Consider the following 20,027-nt stretch of genomic DNA (forward strand, 5'->3'; position numbering starts at 1 on the left):
TGTTCACCGTGCCATTGGCTGCAACACAACCCCAAAGCATGATTGATCCATCCCCATGATTAATGGCTGGTGAGATGTTCTTTTCCTGAAATTCTGTGCCCTTTTTTCTACACACATACCTTTGATCATTGTGGCCAAAGACTTCTATTTTGACCTCATCGGTCCATAGGACTTGTTTCTAAAGTGCATCAGGCTTGTTTAGATGTTCTTTTGCATACTTTTGAGACTAATTTTTATGGTGAGGACGCAAGAGAGGATTTCTTCTGATAACTCTTCAATGAAGGGCAAATTTGTGGCGGTGTCTGTAAAACAATGTACCACAACTCCAGAGTCTGCTAAATCTTTCTGAAAGTCTTCTGCAGTCAACTGGGGGTTCTGATTTGCCTCTCTAGCAATTCTATGAACAGCTCTAACTGAAATTTTAGCTTGGTCTTCCAGACCTTATCTTGACCTCCACTGTTCCTGTGAACTGCCATTTCTTAAAGGGGTTGTCCGGTAAAAACTGATAAGTCTGCAGACTCTGGAACAGAGGGTATGTATGAGTTATACATACCCCCTGCCACTGTCTGGCTGCGTCACTAGACAGGGCATGTATTCGGTTCTATACAAGTGTATGGAGTGAGGCCACACAATGTCTAACTCATATACACCCTCCAGTCCCGGGTCTGAAACCAGCAAATTCCTGCAGCACATAGTGCATGCGCTGGGGGGGATTCATAAGTCTAAGTATGCATGACCGTTTTTATAAAGCTGGGAAGTTTGCATCATCAGCCTTTCCTAACTATGATAGTGAACAAGCCATAACCCTAACAGGCCAATTAAGGTCTGAAACCTTAGTCAAAGTTATCTGAGCACACAAATCTCCAAGGGTTACCAAACTTTTGTATCGGCAAATTTTCCTTTTTTGTAACTTTTTAAAATGAAAAAAAAAAGACTATTTTTTTGCCTAAAATACAAAGGGAATGTGTCATCGCATCGGTAATTTTAGGATTTTAGAGATCATTTAATCTTCAACTTGCTTAACTGTTCACAATAACAGTAATTTTGACCAGGGGCGCTCAAACTGTTACATGCTACTGTATATGGGGCTGAAAATAATTTCAGCTATTGCATCTTGTTAAGCCTTGACAGTGAATCAGAACTTGAATTGCAAGAAAGTAATCATAAATTATTTTTTCAGTTCAGTGGGGCTGACACAGATTCCCTGTAATGCTGGTTAAATTAGTCATCTGTTTCAGGCTGCTGAAATGATATAGCTCTAGAATGCCATATAAATAAAGGGCAATCCCAAGCCTGATATGTCATCTATTACGGTTGTTAGCTTGACTGTAATGACAGCTTTTGATAAAGAGTGCGTGTCACTGATGCTATCCAAATCTCTGATAACATCCAAGTGTAGTAAGATTTTCACGGAATTTCAACATGGGGAAGGGGGAGAATTTTTTTTTTTTTTTAAATCTCCCCATGTACGAGAAAATCAGATGACACTCGTTCCACCATCTTAGGCCGGTTTCACACGTCAGTGTCTCCAGTACGTGAGGTGACAGTTTCCTCACGTACCGGAGACACTGGCACACGTAGACCCATTAAAATCAATGCATCGGTGCAGATGTCATTGATTTTTTGCGGACCGTGTCTCCGTGTGCCAAACACGGAGACATGTCAGTGTTCATGGGAGCGCACGTATTACACGGACCCATTAAAGTCAATGGGTCCGTGTAAAACACGGACCTCACACGGACGTTCTCCGTGTGCAGTCCCTGTGGCATGCAGGAGACAGCGCTACAGTAAGCGCTGTCCCCCCCATATGGTGCTGAAGCCGCGATTCATATCTTCTGTGCAGCAGCGTTTGCTGCATAGAAGATATGAATAATAGTGTTTAAATGAAAGATCTATGTGTCCGCCCCTATGGGAGGTGGAGCCGCCTATTCATGATTGTAAATGAGCGGCCCCACGTGACTGCATACAGTGGAAGCCGCGGCCAGACCAGGAAGGAGCGACAGCCAACGAGGGAAGCGGGTGAGTATTTTCTGAACAGCGGGGGGGCGCACAGGGGGTGGGAGGGCGGCGGACACATAGATCTTTCATTTAAACACTATTATTCATATCTTCTATGTGGCAAACGCTGCTGCACAGAAGATATGAATCGCGGCTTCAGCACGATGCAGGGGACAGCGCTAAACTTTAGCGCTGTCTCCTGCACGCTCCGTGTGGTACCCACTTGCCACACGGGCGGCACACGTGTGCCGCACGTATGGCCTACGTGAGCTCACGGGCACACGGACACGGATAACTCTGGTACCGATTTTTTCCGGTACCGGAATTATCTGGACGTGTGGGACAGCCCTTAGAATAATTGCTCCATTTTTCTCGTACGTGGAGAAATTGGACGTGTGAATGTGTCCTCAGTAGTATTTTGTCTAGTTAAGGCAGATTTCACCCATCTGTGTTTTACGGTTCAAGTACAGACCATGAAGTATGGACTCCCTGCGGGTCTCCTGATCCCAACAGCCAGCCTCCTATATCCTCCTATGGCTGTTGAGTTTGGGCCAGTCCATACATCGCAGTTAATACACAAACATTATAAAACCCGTCTTAGTCAACATACAGTACATAAGTGAAAAACTGGAATTTGCACATTTATCCAATTCACATTGTTTGTACAGTTGTGTTAAGATTAAAAGGTCATAAATCATTTCACTCAGGTTCCACAGGCTTTATAAGTAGACTTTTAATTTTTTATCTTTTTCAAAATATTATATGCACTCTATTAAAGCTTTTTTTTTTTCCTTTTGTTTCACGTTGCGACAGGCTCAACAAGAAAGCTTCTCCGAGACCAGAAAATCGACCAGCCTGTCCTTTTTAATAAGACACATTTCATTACAAAATTATATCCATAGGAACATTTATAAACGCCTCTATCTGACATCATATAAAATAAACTAATTTCAATATTTGACTCGAGATTTGTACACGGAACATTTACAATATGTACATTGCAATAATATAATAAGAAAATTAATTTTATTTACAGAAAGTCAAAAGTGCAAGGCTGTGTTAACCCTTTAAGTGCCAGACCACGTTTAGCCATGTTTGAGCAAAAAAAAAAAATAAATGGTAACATCGGCAATGGGGACATAAAATATTAAAATTGGGAGTTGTAAACAAAAGATATATATGGAAGATGAGAATGAGGAATGATTTTGAACTTTAACACTTCGATTACATTAATATTTAGCAGTGATATATTGTTAAAAGTTACATTTTGGTTCCAGAATTGACGTCAGTACTTGGAATCAATGAACCCAACAAATGGGGATTTCTGATTCTTCCAACAACCACTGCAAAATATGACATTTCTTTTTTATATAGATTATCCATTGTGACAAAATTGGACAATAATTGTGGTAGTTTGTTTTTTGGCAGGTTCACAAAAATCAGGAGGTTTGCGGAGATTTTCTGATAGTCACCAACTGGATTTTGGTGCACTTTTATAATGTTTGCTGAAAAAAAAGTCAATTTTTCCATAGCATTACCCTGGTGCTGCATATCCATAATGGCGTGTTGACATGTGACTGTTTCAGCGGTCTGGTACCAAGACAACTTAGACTGATTGGGAATGAGGCAAGTGTCCTCCACCTCTAAGGGATTGGACAATCTGCAGGAACCTCTAAAACACAATGCTTTAATTGTAGATTTGTTATTCCCTGTCAAATTAAGGTTGATTTATACAGCATGTGGATAAGTTTGGTTTGCCTAATTTGAGCCCATTTTATAGGGGCCGTTTATTTGATAAATCTGTTTGGTAATTCTGAGCCATTAAAGAGTGGTCCTGTGTTTGGCATTCCCATAGTTTGGGCAAAGTAGGAAGCAGTAACATAGAGCGTCTCTTAGTCTGGAGGATCAAGTACTGCTTAATTTCCTGTGGTGGCGCTGCAGGAAATTGAACATGAATTAAAGGGGTTGTCTTGTCTAAAATGTAAAGTCTGTAGTCACTCTGTGTGACTGTAGACTTGTTACTTCTCCAAGCACATGCGCTGCAAGAATTCGCCATTGTCTGCCCCCCCCGAAATGGTGGTCAAGTATGCCATATGCATACTCCCAGGCAGGACCCTTCTAGTGGACGTAGCTATCTAGTGGGCGTACCTGTGTAGTAGGCGCGGCCTCTCTCAAAACAAGTGTATTGGCTGCACCCACCAGAAGGGTTCTGCCCGGGAGTGACTGCAGACTTGTTATTCTGTATGAAGGGTTGTCCAGTCTAGAATGGCAACTGATTTCAGGATGTTGTATAATTTGTGATGATCAGCTTATTGTCAAAGGACCCTCCTAAGAAGTAGGTGCTGTAGAAAGTGAACCCCTTTAATTACTACATTAGGTCGCCACATTTTTAAATTGTGACTGGTAATGCAACTGAGTGCAACTTGTGTCTGCAGACATTGCTTTATGCTCAAGGTAAACCAGGTGACAGCTAAAAATCTAGAACTCGCCAAATTGGAATCGGCCATGTTCAGAGGAACATTAGGAATTATTTTTTTTTTTCTACTACTTCATAAGAGAAGAAAAATGTAATTCAAAGCTGTGACAGATCTGGCAGATGGCTGAAAAAACCCCACTCCTGCCGGACATGATGGACTATGACATAGTCCGTCAGGGTTACATCATGTTGCAGCTATGGCTGTGTTTTAGCTTCTTTTGTGGAGTCTGTGATGGACGCTCTTAATGGAGCCACTAATTTCGATGTGAACCTAACATTAGTCTTTGCACCTAAAACTATAGGTCCCCCAATATGGACTGGGATGGGGGGAGCATGTGACAATAATCAAAATGTATTTACCGTACATGGTAAATGAGGTCTATGGTTTTGGAGAGGAACAGTAACTTTTAGAGAAGACAGCAAATTCTGCTGATATCAGTAGTAGGTGAACATGGCAGAGTGCTCCAGTACTATAAAATACTTCACACTTTTCCTCGTTTAGGGTAGTTACATTGTTTTCTATGGGAGCTAGAGATTCACAGAAATCAAGGACCATCTGAGACACAGCTTGCGACTTTTGCTAATGGAGGTGGGAATTAAGACTGGTCATATGGCAAGAGGTCATCTACAGTGATCCCCCTTTATAAGGCTGTAATAATAGTTACATACTTATGGCTATGCAACACAGTGCCAGGTTGTAACCTGTAGTGGACACGTGAGGACAAATTACAATAAATTGAAACTTATTTTAATTTAAAAATAAATAAATTAAAACTCAGCATCACCGAGCCGACCAGGATCAATAGATTTGTGACTAACAATACCTATCCCCCTCCCAATATAAGACAACAGCTCATGATGGAAATAAACATTGATTAAATAATTTGTTGATATGTCATGAACATTCCTGTACTAATACTGAGGCAGTTTAGTCGATGAACAAGATCAAAATCGACCTCAACTTAATTGTTGATTTTAGACTGTTAGGCCACGTGCACACGTTGAGTATTTGGTGAGGTTTTTTTTTTACCTTTGTATTTGTAGACCAAAACACTGACCAATCACTGATGAATAGTGATGAGCGAGTATACTCGTTGCTTGGGTTCTCCAGAGCATGCTCGGGTGGTCTCCGAGTATTTGTTAGTGCTCGGAGATTTAGTTTTCATCGCCTCAGCTGCATGATTTACGGCTGCTGGACAGCCTGAATACATGTGGGAATTCCCTAACAAACAGGCATTATTCACATGTATTCAGCCTGTTTAGCAGCCGTAAATCATGCAGCTGCGGCAACAAAAACTAAATCTCCGAGCACTAACAAATACTCGGAAATCACCCGAGCAACGAGTATACTCGCTCATCACTACTGATGAACAAGGGTCCGTGTTTTAAGAAAAGAGAAAAATCACAGACATCTGAATGAGGCCTTAGACTGTTCACATTACCACACTCACTATCACATATCACATGAAATAACATATTGCAATAACATTCAAATGAATCTGCTCCATGCTACAAACTTATGTAGTCAGAAAAGCTACCGAAAACATAACTTTCTCAAAGTCCGCCACATTTTAATAAGTAATAATTCGGTCTACACAATGGCAACTCCAGTGTAATCCCTCAGTACTCTGTAGTTCAACGCCACATCTCAAATTTGGTCTGCAGCTTCTTATGCGATTGTTTGATTATGTGCTCTAAGTCTACGTTATTTCCCAGATGAATTGGATTGGTGATATTAGTAATCCCACATCCGAATTTCTGTACAGGCCTATATACATATCTACTAGTGATGAGCTACTCGATTGTGCATCGGGGTGCTCGGGTACGCATCAAGTATCACGGGTGCTCGATTCCCCACCCCGCCTGTTTCTAGGCTGTTAGGCTATTCCCGCAGGTGTATTAGTTGTCTAACATACCTGGGAAATCCTGGCATGTTTATTGGCTGTCAAACAGCCACAAAACATATGAGCCAGGAAATCGATCATGGCGCTCGAGTTACCCGAAGCGGGCTCGAGTAGCTCGCTCACTAGGCTCATCATTAATCTCTATCAAAAGCTCGGGTTACTGAAAACACAATTGTTGGAAGTCAAAACTAGGCATTCAGAGATGCACCATATTTTTTTGCAATTTACTAATATTTAATTATGGTCCCCCTCTCTTGTCTATCAGCTGTGACTGGTAATGCAACTGAGTGCAACTTGTGTCCACAGACAAGCGTGGCGCTGTTTACTGGCTTGTCCCATTGAACTCACTGGGGAAAACGTACCATTAGACTCAATGCTGAGGGTAGGTGCAGTCTCCATAACTGGAGCATGTAAAGTCTTTTAAAGAGAAAAGAACATATTGAGGCTGATTTATACCAGTGACCTACGCGAACAGAGTGATAGTTTCCCCGTAACAGTGTGCAACCGGTCATCAACAGAGACTATGCTCTATTGGGTCTCATTAAGGACCAATTTTCATCCATTTTTGGTCTTGGTGTCCATTTTCACATCAGTGTGACCTCCGTTTTTCTCATATGCAAAAAAAAAGAATCCAAACTTCTACAGATTAAACAAAAAAATGGACAGCACTCGATTGCACTCGGCTGCCATCCACGTGTCAATCTGTTTTTTTTGTTTGTTTTTTTGGCATGGACTCATTCTCCTGAATGTTCAAGCTTAACCTACAAATTGCTGGCTTTTTTTCTTTTTTGCGGACCATTGGTCCACACCCAAAAAAAATTGGACATATGAACAGACCCATAGACAATAACCTGTTTCATCTAAGAAAAAAACTTGGTTGGAATATGTACTTGAAAAGCGAACATCTGAATAACGCCATAATGAATTTGACTTTTTCATGGTGGACTTGGCTTTGGCTTTAGACAAATTGGTGCAAATTCATATTCTCTTAAAAAGTAGTCTTGGCCCCACGAGCATGGCGTTTTGGTCAGACATCCTATACTTTTTTCATACATTTTTTGTACGTAGTTAAATAATTCTGTCCCATTGTCTAAAATGTACCCAAAAAAACAAACTTGGAATTGATGAATGAACCTTGTGCATCCCACCACTATGCTACAATACTGCACCCAAAAAAACTGAAGGCAAAGTGCTGTGTATACATGGCCGTAAAATGCCTTCGAGCTGGAGTTTCACTGTACTTTGATATAGCCCTTGGGTTGTCTATGGCTTGAAGCTTGGAGGGGGTAGGGGGCGGGGGTCTGATTTGCATACACTCATTTGCAGGGTATATAATCCAAAATAAAAGCAGCATTTTGGTTTTCCTATATTTCATCTTATACATTCCAATAGAATAAATATCTGGGCATTTACTTAATATAAAAGTCTCATAAATAACAGATGTACAAAGGATCACACGTAATACAATACAACGTCAAGGTGAATTTACAATCTGCCAAGGTTAGGTGATCATTAGTTCGGCCATCCTCCCTGGACGTAACCATAAAAGTCGCTCAGTTGGACAATTTGCATCCTGTGCCCAGATGTGCATCAGTGTCTATTACCAGGCGGCTTTTTATAACTTGTCCCGAGCTGCCCACTCTCCAATCTGTGCTCGTTTCAGTAGTCATATACGTAGAGGACAGGCCAGAACACGTGAGCGATGGCTCAATAGTAGAAACAGTGAGGCAGAATGAGCAGCTGGACAGGTCGTTCTTTTGTACAGGAGGCACTATCGAATATTGCGGAATAGTTGGACTCGGAGACAATGAAAAACATAGATTTCAGAACACATCCCAATGCAATAAATATATTAATATAATAGAATCCATAAACCTGTACATTCTAATATGACCGTCTAGTCTAAAAACTGCACACGTGTGAAATAAACGCTGCTTATTAACCATAGCAAGCATGCAGCATTAATCCAAATGACAGTGCAAGTAATTCCAAAGCCACACGGCACCATGGAGAGCGTCCATGTGCCCATCTTGAAAGGACGAACCAGCCGTTCCATCAGTATACAGACATAGCAGGGCTGATGTTCATTTTTTTAATTTTTTTGTGTGCACCGTGCTAACAACATAGCCCTATAGTTTTACCTACAACCCCATGAAAACCCCTCCGGGCACATTTACTATTTTTGCTCTGTTTTATCTGCAAATGGACGTTTCAGCCAACCAGCACCAGGCTGGAGCGTTATGACCAGTTTGGTAATATTAAGGACTTTTCTAGGTTCTCTTCTGATATATAGTTCTCTATATATATATATATATATATATATATATTTAATACTTTGGCATTAAACTCCTGATTGATAAAAGGGCATATAGATCATCACTCTATTAGGATAAATCTCAGAAATTCTTCATAAAGTAGATGTACAAAAATGCAGAATTAACTTCTAAGGTACGTAAAATGGGTGCCTGACCTAGCCGTAGACCATTGGCAGACACAGACAGAAGAGGACCCTGTGCAGGAACAGTATATGGACTCTTTGAAGTCCAATAGCTCATCATAATGCACAATTCCACCTGTTTTGAATGTGGAAATGAGCCCCCTTATCATTGGTGCAGCCACACAAGGGCCCAAAAGGTATGTCCGCCCCAGCTGCCGGCCGCACCCTCCAAGCACTTCTCTATAGTTTGCTGGGTATAGGTAGTCAATATAGTCACTTATTGGGTAGTCACTTTGGCAAACCAAAAAAAGAGAGCCCCTAACATACACTTTGGTGCACAGGTAACATCAGAACTCAGAATTACTCTTGGTTCTTCTTGAAGGCAGCTGGGAATCTATAATATAATCTAATATATGGGTTTTGCAACTTTCCTCTTGGATTGGTTTATCAGCTGTCTTCAGTGAAAACGTCTCCTTCTTCAGCACAATCTTCAGTGAACGGGATAATTAGAGAGGGCTTCTGGGCCCGGTAATGTCCTCTATGACTGTTGCACATGGTGCACAAGTATAATGCCTGAGATATTATTCTCTTTTCCTCTAGTGTCACGGGAGTTACATGTCCGGTAAGTCGGATATATTACCCGATTGATTTTGTTGTTGAGGATGCAGAAAATAGCCGATTGTATTCTGTTGAGGGATGTGAGATTGCTGAAACATACGCTGAGACTGGCCCGACTGCAAAGATTCTGGATTTTGCATCTGAAACACAATGGAAATAATGAAAAATAATACCAACATTGTAAACCTTCACTGGAATGTATCGGCCGATAACAAACAATTGAGTGAATCAGGTTTTTAAGCTCAATTTATTTTTTAATCTTTGATAATTTGTCTATAAAAAACAGAAATATTATAATATGGATGGATGGACACTAGGGGTAATACTAGAATCACACTGCTTGTTCTGCATATATGACTTTTCGGCAGTCTCGTTATCATCACAGACAGGATTATAATGAAAGATAACACCTCTAAACAGCTGATAACACAAGATCCACCTTTCACAGTAGATGATGGTCACAGCTCACCTTCTCCCTTCACAATGATCAGAGCATGCCTAGAAACCTGCACTGTATTAACTCATGGAGTCATAGTTAGTCTATTGTACTCTTTAGCCCATGTAGCTGCTGAAAAGGACTGGAAGTTTTAGTCAAGTGTGTGAAAATTGCAAGATCTTGGATTTTTTTTTTAAAGCACCACTCCAGCGTTTTTTGTCTATTTCAGCACTGGAATGGAGCCACTAATATAAAAGTTCCCTGACCCTAGTCTTATACTTCCCAGTCGCTGCTCCATCTTGTGACCGCGACTTCTGACTGACCGGAAGTCAGAGGTAACGGTGACAAGCTCTCAGTGTAAGTCTATGAGAACCATGTTGTGCCTCTCATAGACTTACATTGAGTAGTAACTTACGGATCGCGCATCAAACACCTTAGCGATCCGCCAGGTCACAACTTGCAGAAGATGACCAAAGTGGCGCCAATTACATGGGAAGGTAACGGCTGGTAAGTATAAGATCGGGGGCAGGGAACTTGGATTAGTGGCACCACTACAGCGGTAAAATAAAAAATTTTAAAATGCTGGCGTGGTGCTTTAATATAGATAGGGACATAGAAAATAATGGAAAAAAAAACATCAAAATTATTTAAAAATACATTTTACATAAAACCATGTATTAAACAATTGGTCAATTCTTGCAAATTCATCCCCTTTTCAGTCCCAAAAGTCAAACTGTATATTTGATCTTTACAGATTTCTACCATTTACGTTACCTGAAGGTAGAGATGCTGCGGTTGGACTTGCTGTTGCTGACGATGGTGGAGGTGAACTGCAGCATGGGTCTGTTGGGGGGTAAAGCTGGCTGCAGGGATCATTATGGAGGGGGTGTACGCCGGAGCGGGAGACGCTGCAATCACTGCGCTACATGTGATTGGTTGCATTTGTATCGAGGGCGGCCGCATTTGTTGGTCCTGGACAAACCTGTCATAGAGAAAAACATGTAACACAGACATAACATTAAGGGGTATTCTCAAGTTTGGAAGTTATCCCTATCCATGGGGTTTAGAAGTAGATTTTATGCTCCATGTTTATCACAGTAGCTCAAGCCGGAGGATGCATTTCTTTGTTTTGTCTAACATTATACCACCTCTTGGTTAACTTCTTTTACACCATTATTTTACGCTCAAATTTTGGAGCATTCTGGCACATCTTAAAAACACCACAACTTTTTTGCTACAACACTCCACCTTGCCATATGAGTCCAGTCGGCAGTCCTATTTAGTAACAGTGTTTCTAGTATGCAGAGCCTGTGACCGATTCCCATGAAAAAATATGCACAACTTTGAGGGTATCTTTTTTTTTACTTAAATACGTGTACTTCTACTGCCTGTGGCATATCTATGGTCTAATGGGCCCCAGTGGAAGAGTTTTTGTAAACCTCCAGTGAGCTGGGAGCTTCCCGGTAGGAATGGGGATTCCAGGAAAGTCAAGATAGGGGATGGGAAATAAAAGTGGCACAAATACACAGCTGTTCATGACCAGACTAAAGAGAAATGTAAAAAGTCAAACAGTTCCAAAAGAACCAGATTTTTATGAGGTCTGTACTAGAGCTGAGAGACATTTTTATTTGGAGGACCCTGGTCCAGATCCTTGTGAACCTTCACCAGCCCCAGCGCCTCTTCTAATTAGTAGGCAGGGTGCAACGTAATGCATAATTATATCATCTTTGGCCTGCTAATCAGAAGAGATGCCGGGAATCCTGACCGGTAGGAGGAGGTTCACAGGACTCTGGGCCGTTGGCCACATATTGTTGACCAGGGTTCTGAATCAGAATCTTTTTCCTCAACTCTGGACATAAATGATGTTAGGGCTAGGGAACGCACCGAGTAAATATAAATGTTTTATTGAAACAGATGCGTTCGCAGCCCGGGGTCCACCGTGCAGGAGAACCTGCTGCTAGGAAACGGCGGTACTATATGGCGGTATGAACCAGCTCTGTTAGCTTCACAGAGCAGCCGAGAAAGCAAAGCTCTGTGCCCTGTTAACTTTCACACAGGCACAGGCTAACTACCCAAATTAGAGCAATCAGTGGTCATGCATACAAAACTCCTTGCCGGAGGTGCCAGCATTCTAGGGGCTTATTTTAGCCGGGTCCCTGAACACATACAACCACATGACCACACTGGCGCAAAGCACATAACTTGAAAAGACACTAGCGCATGGCCGTGCGGCCATGCGAGGCTTAAATAGATGCAGCACGTACAGGACCTTCCTAGAAGGACCAATGAGAGGCTGCTACAGTCTGCGCACCTACAGGACCTTCCTAGAAGGACCAATAGAATTGACAGCAGTATTTGAACATGTGACCCTCGATCTCCACTAAGAGATCTTACTCTGGGCATGCTCAGAACGAGGAAAGCAGGACTTAGTCCCAGCAGCGTCTGCTCGCCGCTGCCCAACACTGGCCTCAATGGCAGAAGCAGGAAAGGCAGCAGCAACTCTTTGCACAGAGTCAGCCTGAGTGAGACACTGGGACCGACGTCTCCGCTGAGCAGGCTCCACTGCGGCAGGATAAGAATGGGAGACTGCAGCGAAGATGGCCCGAGATTCTCCCTGTGCAGAGGCGGGAACTCGACCCCTAACAAATGATAGCTGACTCCGTATAATACTAGCATCCTCAAGCTCAAATATGAGCTTTCTTCCAGTATCTCTTGTTGGTAATAGATGATTTCTGGTGAGTCAAGAAAAAAGATCCCAGACATGTTGGGAAGCTGCTTAACTCCTTCAGCCACAAGCTTGTTTTCACCTTCCTGACCAAGCCAAATTTGACACTTCTGACCAGTGTCATTTTTTGTGGTAATAACTCTGGAACGCTTCAACATGTTCCAGTGATTCTGAGATTGTTTTTTTTGTGACACATTGTGCTTCATGATAGTGGTTAATTTTGGTCGATATGATTTGCGTTTATATATGAAAATATCAAAAATTTGAAAATTTTGCAATTTTCAAACTTTTAATTTTTATGCCCTTAAAAAATAGATATACCACACAAAATAGATTATAAATAACATGTACCACATGTCTACTTCACATCAACATAATTTTTTAAAGAGAATTTTTTTCGGAAGTTAGAAGGGTTAAAATGTAATAAGAATTTTGTTTTATTTTTACAGCAAAATTTACAAAACTAATTGTTTTAGGGACCACATCACATTTGAAGGGACTTTCAGGGGCCTATGCGACAGAAAGTAACCAAAAGTCACACCTTTTTAAAAACTGCACCCATCAAATTGCTCAAAACCACATTCAAGAAATGTATTAGCCCTTAAGTTGAGTCCCAGAAATTTAAGCAGTGTGAAAGGAAAACTTAAAATTTTACTTTTTCCCACAAAAATCTTGTTTTTGCCCCAAAATTTTAATTTTCATGAGGGTAACAGGAGAAAATGGACCCCAAAATTTGCTGTGCAATTTCTCCTGAGTAGAGCGATACCCAATATGTGGGCTCGGAAGGGAAGGAGCACCATTTGGCTTTTGGAGCGCAAAATACAGTGGAATAGATATCGGACGCCATGTCGCGTTTGCAGAACCCCTGATGTGCCTAAACAGTGCAAAACACCACAGGTGACCCCATTTTGGTAAACTCCTTGAACCCACAGGTGCTTCATGGAGTTTTATAACATTGAGTCATGAAAATGGAAAAATACATAAATCTTGCTTTATCCTCATATTTTTCATTTTCACAAAGGTAAAAGGAGAAAATCGACCATACAATTTGTTGTGCAATTTCTCCTGAGTATGCTGATACCTCATATGTGGTGGAAAACTACTGTGAACACACAGCGGGCCCAAAATGGAAGTTGCCCCAATAGAATTCTCAAGCGCAATTTTGGCTGAAATAGATTGCGGATGTCGTGTCGCGTTTGAAGAGCCTCTGACATGCCAAAACAGCAGAAACCCCCACACATGATGCCATTTTGTAAACTATACCTCTCGAGGAATTTATCTAGTGGCGTAATGAGCATTTTTAAGTCTTAGGCTGTGTGCCCACATTGCGTTTTTTTAAGCATTTTCGCCGCATTTCTCTGTGGCGGAAACGCATAAAAAACGCATCCCATTAATTTTAATAGCATTCCGCAATTGTTGTGCCCATGCTATGTTTTTTCCGCAACGGCATCGCATCACGGAAAAATACACAGCATGTTCATTAATTTTGCAGAATCACGGCTATTCCACTGCCATAGAGCTGAATAGGAAAACGCTTAGAAAAAACGCATGAAAAACGTGACAAAAACGCTTGAAAAACGCATTAAAATTCGCAAGCATTTTCCTTGGCTAGGGAGTGCGGATTTGAAACAGAAAAATCTGCTTCTATTCTGCAACATGGGCACATAGCCTTAAAGGGAACGTCACCCCCCTGGTGTTTTTAACTAAACGAGCCACTTGTGCAGCACTAATGCTGCATTCTGTCAAGGTGGCTCTTTTATTTGGGGTCCCTATCAATGCTGTAATATTCGTTTTTTTAATTTGCCCGCCATACCTGTAGTCTGTCCGGGGGGCGTGTCTTTTCCCCTCGGACACAAACGCCTCCCAGCCATCACTCGGCCCCTCTGTGCGCCGGGTGCCGCCTCCTGTGCCTTCATTAACGTCCCCAGCGCCTGCGCTGTAAGTTCATTTTTCGGGCATGCGCAGTTTGCTCTGCCCTTTGACTCACATCACATAATGGGAACTTACAGCGCAGGCGCCGGGGACGTTAATGAAGGCAGAGGAGGCGGCACCCGGTGCACAGAGGGGCCGAGTGATGGCTGGGAGGCATTTGTGCAGGGCCCAGCTCACTGTCTTGTGTCTCCACACAGCCTCAGCTCCTCACGGTCCGCCTCCAACAGCCGGTTGCCGCCCTCACATGTACAACTACTTCCGGCCGGGCCCAGCACTGCTCTCTCTGGCTGGAAAGCTACGTTCAGCCGGGAGCAGTGCAGGACTAGAAAGGAGGAGATAGGACAGGCCAGATACAGAGTGACGGCGGCGCACACATTTAATTAAAGGCACATGGCACAGCACAGCTGTTGCGGTCTGACTCCGGTGGGCCCCCTCACCCCTCAGGGCCCCATAGCAGTCACGTGGCCTGCTGCCATTGGCGGTATGCCACTGCCCCTAAGTGCCAGAAGAGTAGAATCCCCCCTCAGGTTGACCCCATTTTGTAAATTACGCCCCTCTGGGAATTTATTTACAGGTGCAGTGATGATTTTGACTCCACGGGTGGTTTCAATAAACAAGCAGCAGTGGATGTTGCCGAGTGAAAATTGCAAATCTGCCATTATAGTGCCCAGTATGTAGTGCTTCAGGCATGGTCTAAGCAGAGGTCCTTTGGTGGCAGACCAGGAGGTCGACATGTGACCTGCTGCTATGGCAACCACGGGCCCCCACGATGACTTCACAGGGGCGCCGTACGGACGGGAGATGTAGCTCACTTCCTTTCACTGCCTTCTAAATGATGCTATCGCTATTGATCGCAGCATTTAGAAGGTTAAACAGCCTGGGGCGGTGTGGTCACTACTCCTGGCAGTGACGGCTGGGTTTTGGCCATCACTTAAGCCAAGCTCCTGGCGATAATCGTGTGGGCACCGCTTCTATACCAGTACAACTGCCAGGACGTACCGGTACGTGTATTTGCGGGAACACACTGCGGAGTAGGATGTATGTTATGACCTGGTGGTTAAGTGGCCGCACTGATATGACCTGGTGGCTAAAACGCAACATGGGACGAGCTCTGAGAAGGTGGTATCTCTACTGACCGCAGTCCCTAATCCTAACAACAACACTAGTAATAGCCGTGGGATGTTCCTGACTCTCCCTAGACACCTCTTCACAGCCTAAGAACTAACTACCCCTAAAGAAGGAAATAGAACGCTCTCTTGCCTCAGAGAAAACCCCAAAAGGAAAGACAGCCCCCCACAAATATTGACTGTGAGTGGAGAGGGAAATGACGTACACAGAAATGAAATCAGGTTTCAGCAAAGGAGGCCAATACTAAACTTGATAGACAGAGAGAAAAGGATACTGTGCGGTCAGTATTAAAAACTACAAAATCCACGCAGAGTTTACAAAAATGAACTCCACACCGACTCACGGTGTGGAGGGTCAAATCTGCTTTCCCAGAGCTTCCAGCTAGCCTGAATATGACATAGTGACAAGCTGGACAAAAAGAGACATATTTGCAGAGCAATAAAGTCCAAAACAAATGGACAAACAAGGACTAGCAAAAACTTATCTTTTGCTGACAAGGACAGGCCATATGAGAAATCCAAGGAGAGAACCAAATCCAACTAAGAACATTGACAGCTGGCATGAACTAAAGCCCAGAGCAGGTTTAAATAACAAACCCAGGCAAGGCGATTAGTGAAGGCAGCTGCTACAGCCACCTAAAGGAGCAGCAGTTCCACTCGAAACCACCAGAGGGAGCCCAAGGGCAGAACTCACAAAAATACCATTAGCAACCACAGGAGGGAGCTCCAGAACGGAATTCACAACAGATGTACCAGTATGTCCAATGTGTTGAAGGGATAAAAATAAGTGGCTTGTATTGAGGAGAAAACCATGGATGAACATATGCAAACAAAGGATGTGATACTTATTGCCACTGTTTTGAATTGAAACATATGGACATCTTCTGGGTATATTCTATTTTACCTTTCTTAAAGGGAATCTGTGAGTAGGATCATCACTCCTAAGTAGTGATGAGCGAATATACTCGTTACTCGAGATTTCCCGAGCATGGTCAGGTGTCCTCCGAGTATTTTTTAGTATTCGGAGATTTAGTATTCCTCACCTCAGCTGAATGATTTACATCTGTTGGCCAGCATAAGTACATGTGGGGATTCCCTAGCAACCAGGCAACCCCCACATGTACTTATGCTGGCTATCAGATGTAAATCATTCAGCTGAGGTGATGAAAACTAAATCTCTGAGCACTAAAAAATACTCGGAGGTCACCCGAGCATGCTCGAGAAATCTCGAGTAATGAGTATATTCGCTCATCACTACTCCTAAGTCATCTACAGTATATGGCCATGTAGGTCATATGAAGCTGAATAAAATGATACGTTGACATCTGTGTCCCGATGTCTTATTCAAGAGAAATCCACGTTTTTCTTATATGTTCCAGGCTATGGGCCGGACATAGATCTCCCTGAGAATCTGCTTCCAGAGATTATTTAAGTGATAGGGGGAGTTACCAGAGTGAGGCATGTAATACCTGGACCCGCTGATGCCTAGTGTGTACCCGAAAATGACTGTAGTCTGCACAGTCACCAGCGCTCCCCTGCTTCCATGTCTTTTTTATGCAACTAATAAAGAAGTTTTTTCACCAAATAGTGTCCACAGAGTGCCACCCTTCAATTCTATCCTGCATATCTGAATAAGCTCATCTGCTGGGATGTTCACATACACCTGTGAGTCTTTGGTGCAAGAAGAAATGTGTCCGCAAGCTGAATCCTATGTGTGGAGGTATGTGAGTTTGTTTAGTGCCGGTTTTTCTTCTCATTTCACAGCTTGCAATGACTGACACTTTGCTCTCATGATGACGCACAGCTCTGCAGTGAGATCAGAACTAACAGTACAGCAGAGCTAACAATAATGAGACAAAGTTCTCTTCTGTCAAACTACCATATTTGCACATTTGTTCTCTCACAGTGCTTCAGCTTCCATGTCACAGGGAGCATGTCATTGTCTTTGCAATGAGACAAGGTTCAACTCTGCAGTACTGTGTTGGTTATAATCACACACAGCTCTGCAGTGAAATCAGAACAAACACAGTACAGCAGAAGTGAACTTTGTCTCATTACAAAAATGTTTGCAGCTGCAGATGTCATCTCACGGAGGGACAATATAGCAGAGCTGAAAGCAATGTGAGAAGACAACTGCAAACATGCTTGTGTTTGTAATGAGACAAGGTATAACACTGGTGTACTATGTTGGTTATAACCAGTCACAGATCTTCAGCAGAACTGCCAGCACTATGAGAGGACACGTGCTGCTGCAATTGTTTGTAATGAGACAAAGTTCACTTCTGCTGTACTGTGTCAGCTCTCATCTCACTGCATAGTGTGTGTGATTATAAGACCTGACATGTATCACACTGGTAACTCCTCCTTTTACTTAAAATAAGCTCTGTAAGCGAATTCTCAGGGAAATCTATATCTGGCCCATAGTCCGGAACAGCTCATTTGCATATAAGAAAAATGTGGATTTCTATGGTCCTACATGCCCATATGGCCTAGGAGGTGTGATGCTACTGACAGATTCACTTTAAACGCCTGTATTTTGTAAGGAAAAATTTTTTATTGAATTTCATTAATCAAAAAGTACAGTTTGCCTTTGATAGCCACTATCTATTGCTGGCTAAAGATTGAATTAACTAAATGTCCATATACGCTGCATGATTTGGAGTACGATAATAATGTGATGATTACCCAAAGACCGAGTCCCCACATATACCGTATTTTTTGGACCATAAGATCTTAATCTGAGCATGCACTGTCCCGGCGTCCATTTTACCAGAGGCCACTGCATCGCAGCAACGGAGCTGCGGGGGCCTCCGGGCTTTGACGAAATGCCGGCGGAGTCCCCCATGCAGCACAGAGCCCCGCTGCCGCCCCAGCACAGAGCCTCGCTGCCGCCCCAGCACAGAGCCCCACTGCCGCCCCAGCACAGAGCCCCGCTGCCGCCCCAGCACAGAGCCCCGCTGCCGCCCCAGCACAGAGCGCTGCCACCCCAGCAGAGCGCAGCCACCCTACAGAGAACAGCCACCCCACAGAGCACAGCCACCCCACAGAGCACAGCCACCCCACAGAGCACAGCCACAACACAGAGCACCACCATTGCACCAGCCTGGGATGGGATTTCCCAGAGGCCATCGCACCAGCCTGGACCACCGAACGACCCCTGTGACCACTCCTGCACCTGTGCCGATCCTTTCCCTGGTAAGCTGAATTCTAAATGTTAGACGGACCCTCATTTGACACATTATTTTTTTCCCTATTTTCCTTCTGAAAATTTGGGGTGCGTCTTATGGTCCGGTGCATCTTATAGTCCGAAAAATATGGTACTGCAGGCCAAGTGAACAGGCACAGTGTGAGCTCCTCTCAGCTAATTTATGAAGACATGAAAGTTCAGTTTGTGGTCATAAATCAAATGAGAGCAGTTAAGTAACAGATAAAAGAGTTATAAACTCCCCGTGAACTCACTGACTGTTTCAGAGTTAATCCCATTCTACAGTCAGCAATGAGCATGGAAACAGCAAGGCTTAAAAGCCAAGCGGTGCAACATGTCTAATGAAACCTAATTGCAAAACTTATTTTTAGGCCAAAATAAATGCATGTAAGTAAAAAATAATAAAATGTGTCCAAAGGTGTAAATATCTTGTACACTTTACAGGACACATACATACTTATATCTGTAGTTATAAGATAGAAAATCACACTGTGTACCTCAAATGCCTGTCTTGAGTGAAATCAGATGATTGGGATCTGTCCACATTATCTGAGGAAATTCGTGAAGAAGAAGCAGAAGAAGGGTTGTGAGTCTGTGAGAACATCATAGTATTATTATATAGAGGCATCACAATGTTGCCATGAGTCTGTAACACAGCTGCTTGCTGTGTCTGATTTGTTCTCATCATCTGCTGTTGTCTTTGTAACTGTTGCTGCTGGTGCTGATGTTTCTGCAGCTGCTGTTGCTTCTGTAGTTGTTGCTGCTGTTGCTGTTGCTGCTGTTGCTGCTGCAGCTGGTGCTGTAGTTGCTGATGCTGTAGTTGCTGTTGTGCTTGCTGGACTTGCTGATGCTGGTGTTGCGGTGCTTGCTGTTGTATTTGCTGATGCTGGTGCTGTGGCACTTGCTGTTGTATTTGTTGATGCTGGTGCTGCCCCGTTGTTTGCTGTATTTGTTGATGCTGATGTTGCGATGCCTGCTGTTGTACTTGCTGAGTGTGCTGGTGCTGCTGACTTTGGGGGTGCTGCTGGTGAGTTGTGTTCTTTTTTACATGTGAAATAGAAATGAGCAGCTGTTAATTGATGAAAAAAAGCAATATATCTAGTAATAGATTATTTCATCTCAATTTTAACTATATAACTGGAAACAGTTGCGCACATTAAAATGTATGT

At 43.0% G+C, this 20,027-nt stretch overlaps 1 protein-coding gene across 2 annotated transcripts in view; it reads right to left on the bottom strand.

The window, feature by feature from the left end:
* Positions 1-5,703: 5,703 nt before the first annotated feature.
* Positions 5,704-20,027, bottom strand: part of LOC143805674 (neuronal PAS domain-containing protein 2-like) — a 163,513-nt gene continuing 149,189 nt past the window's right edge. For both annotated transcript variants that reach the window (XM_077285214.1, XM_077285213.1), the window contains exons 19-21: positions 19,356-19,897; positions 10,644-10,851; positions 5,704-9,573 (exon numbers count right to left, since the gene is read on the bottom strand). In XM_077285214.1, the coding sequence (XP_077141329.1) occupies positions 9,427-9,573; positions 10,644-10,851; positions 19,356-19,897 (897 nt within the window). In that variant the 3' untranslated portion in view covers positions 5,704-9,426. The remainder of the gene's footprint in view (positions 9,574-10,643; positions 10,852-19,355; positions 19,898-20,027) is intronic.

The sequence above is a fragment of the Ranitomeya variabilis genome, chromosome 2, assembly GCF_051348905.1.
Source record: "Ranitomeya variabilis isolate aRanVar5 chromosome 2, aRanVar5.hap1, whole genome shotgun sequence".
NCBI lineage: Eukaryota > Metazoa > Chordata > Amphibia > Anura > Dendrobatidae > Ranitomeya > Ranitomeya variabilis.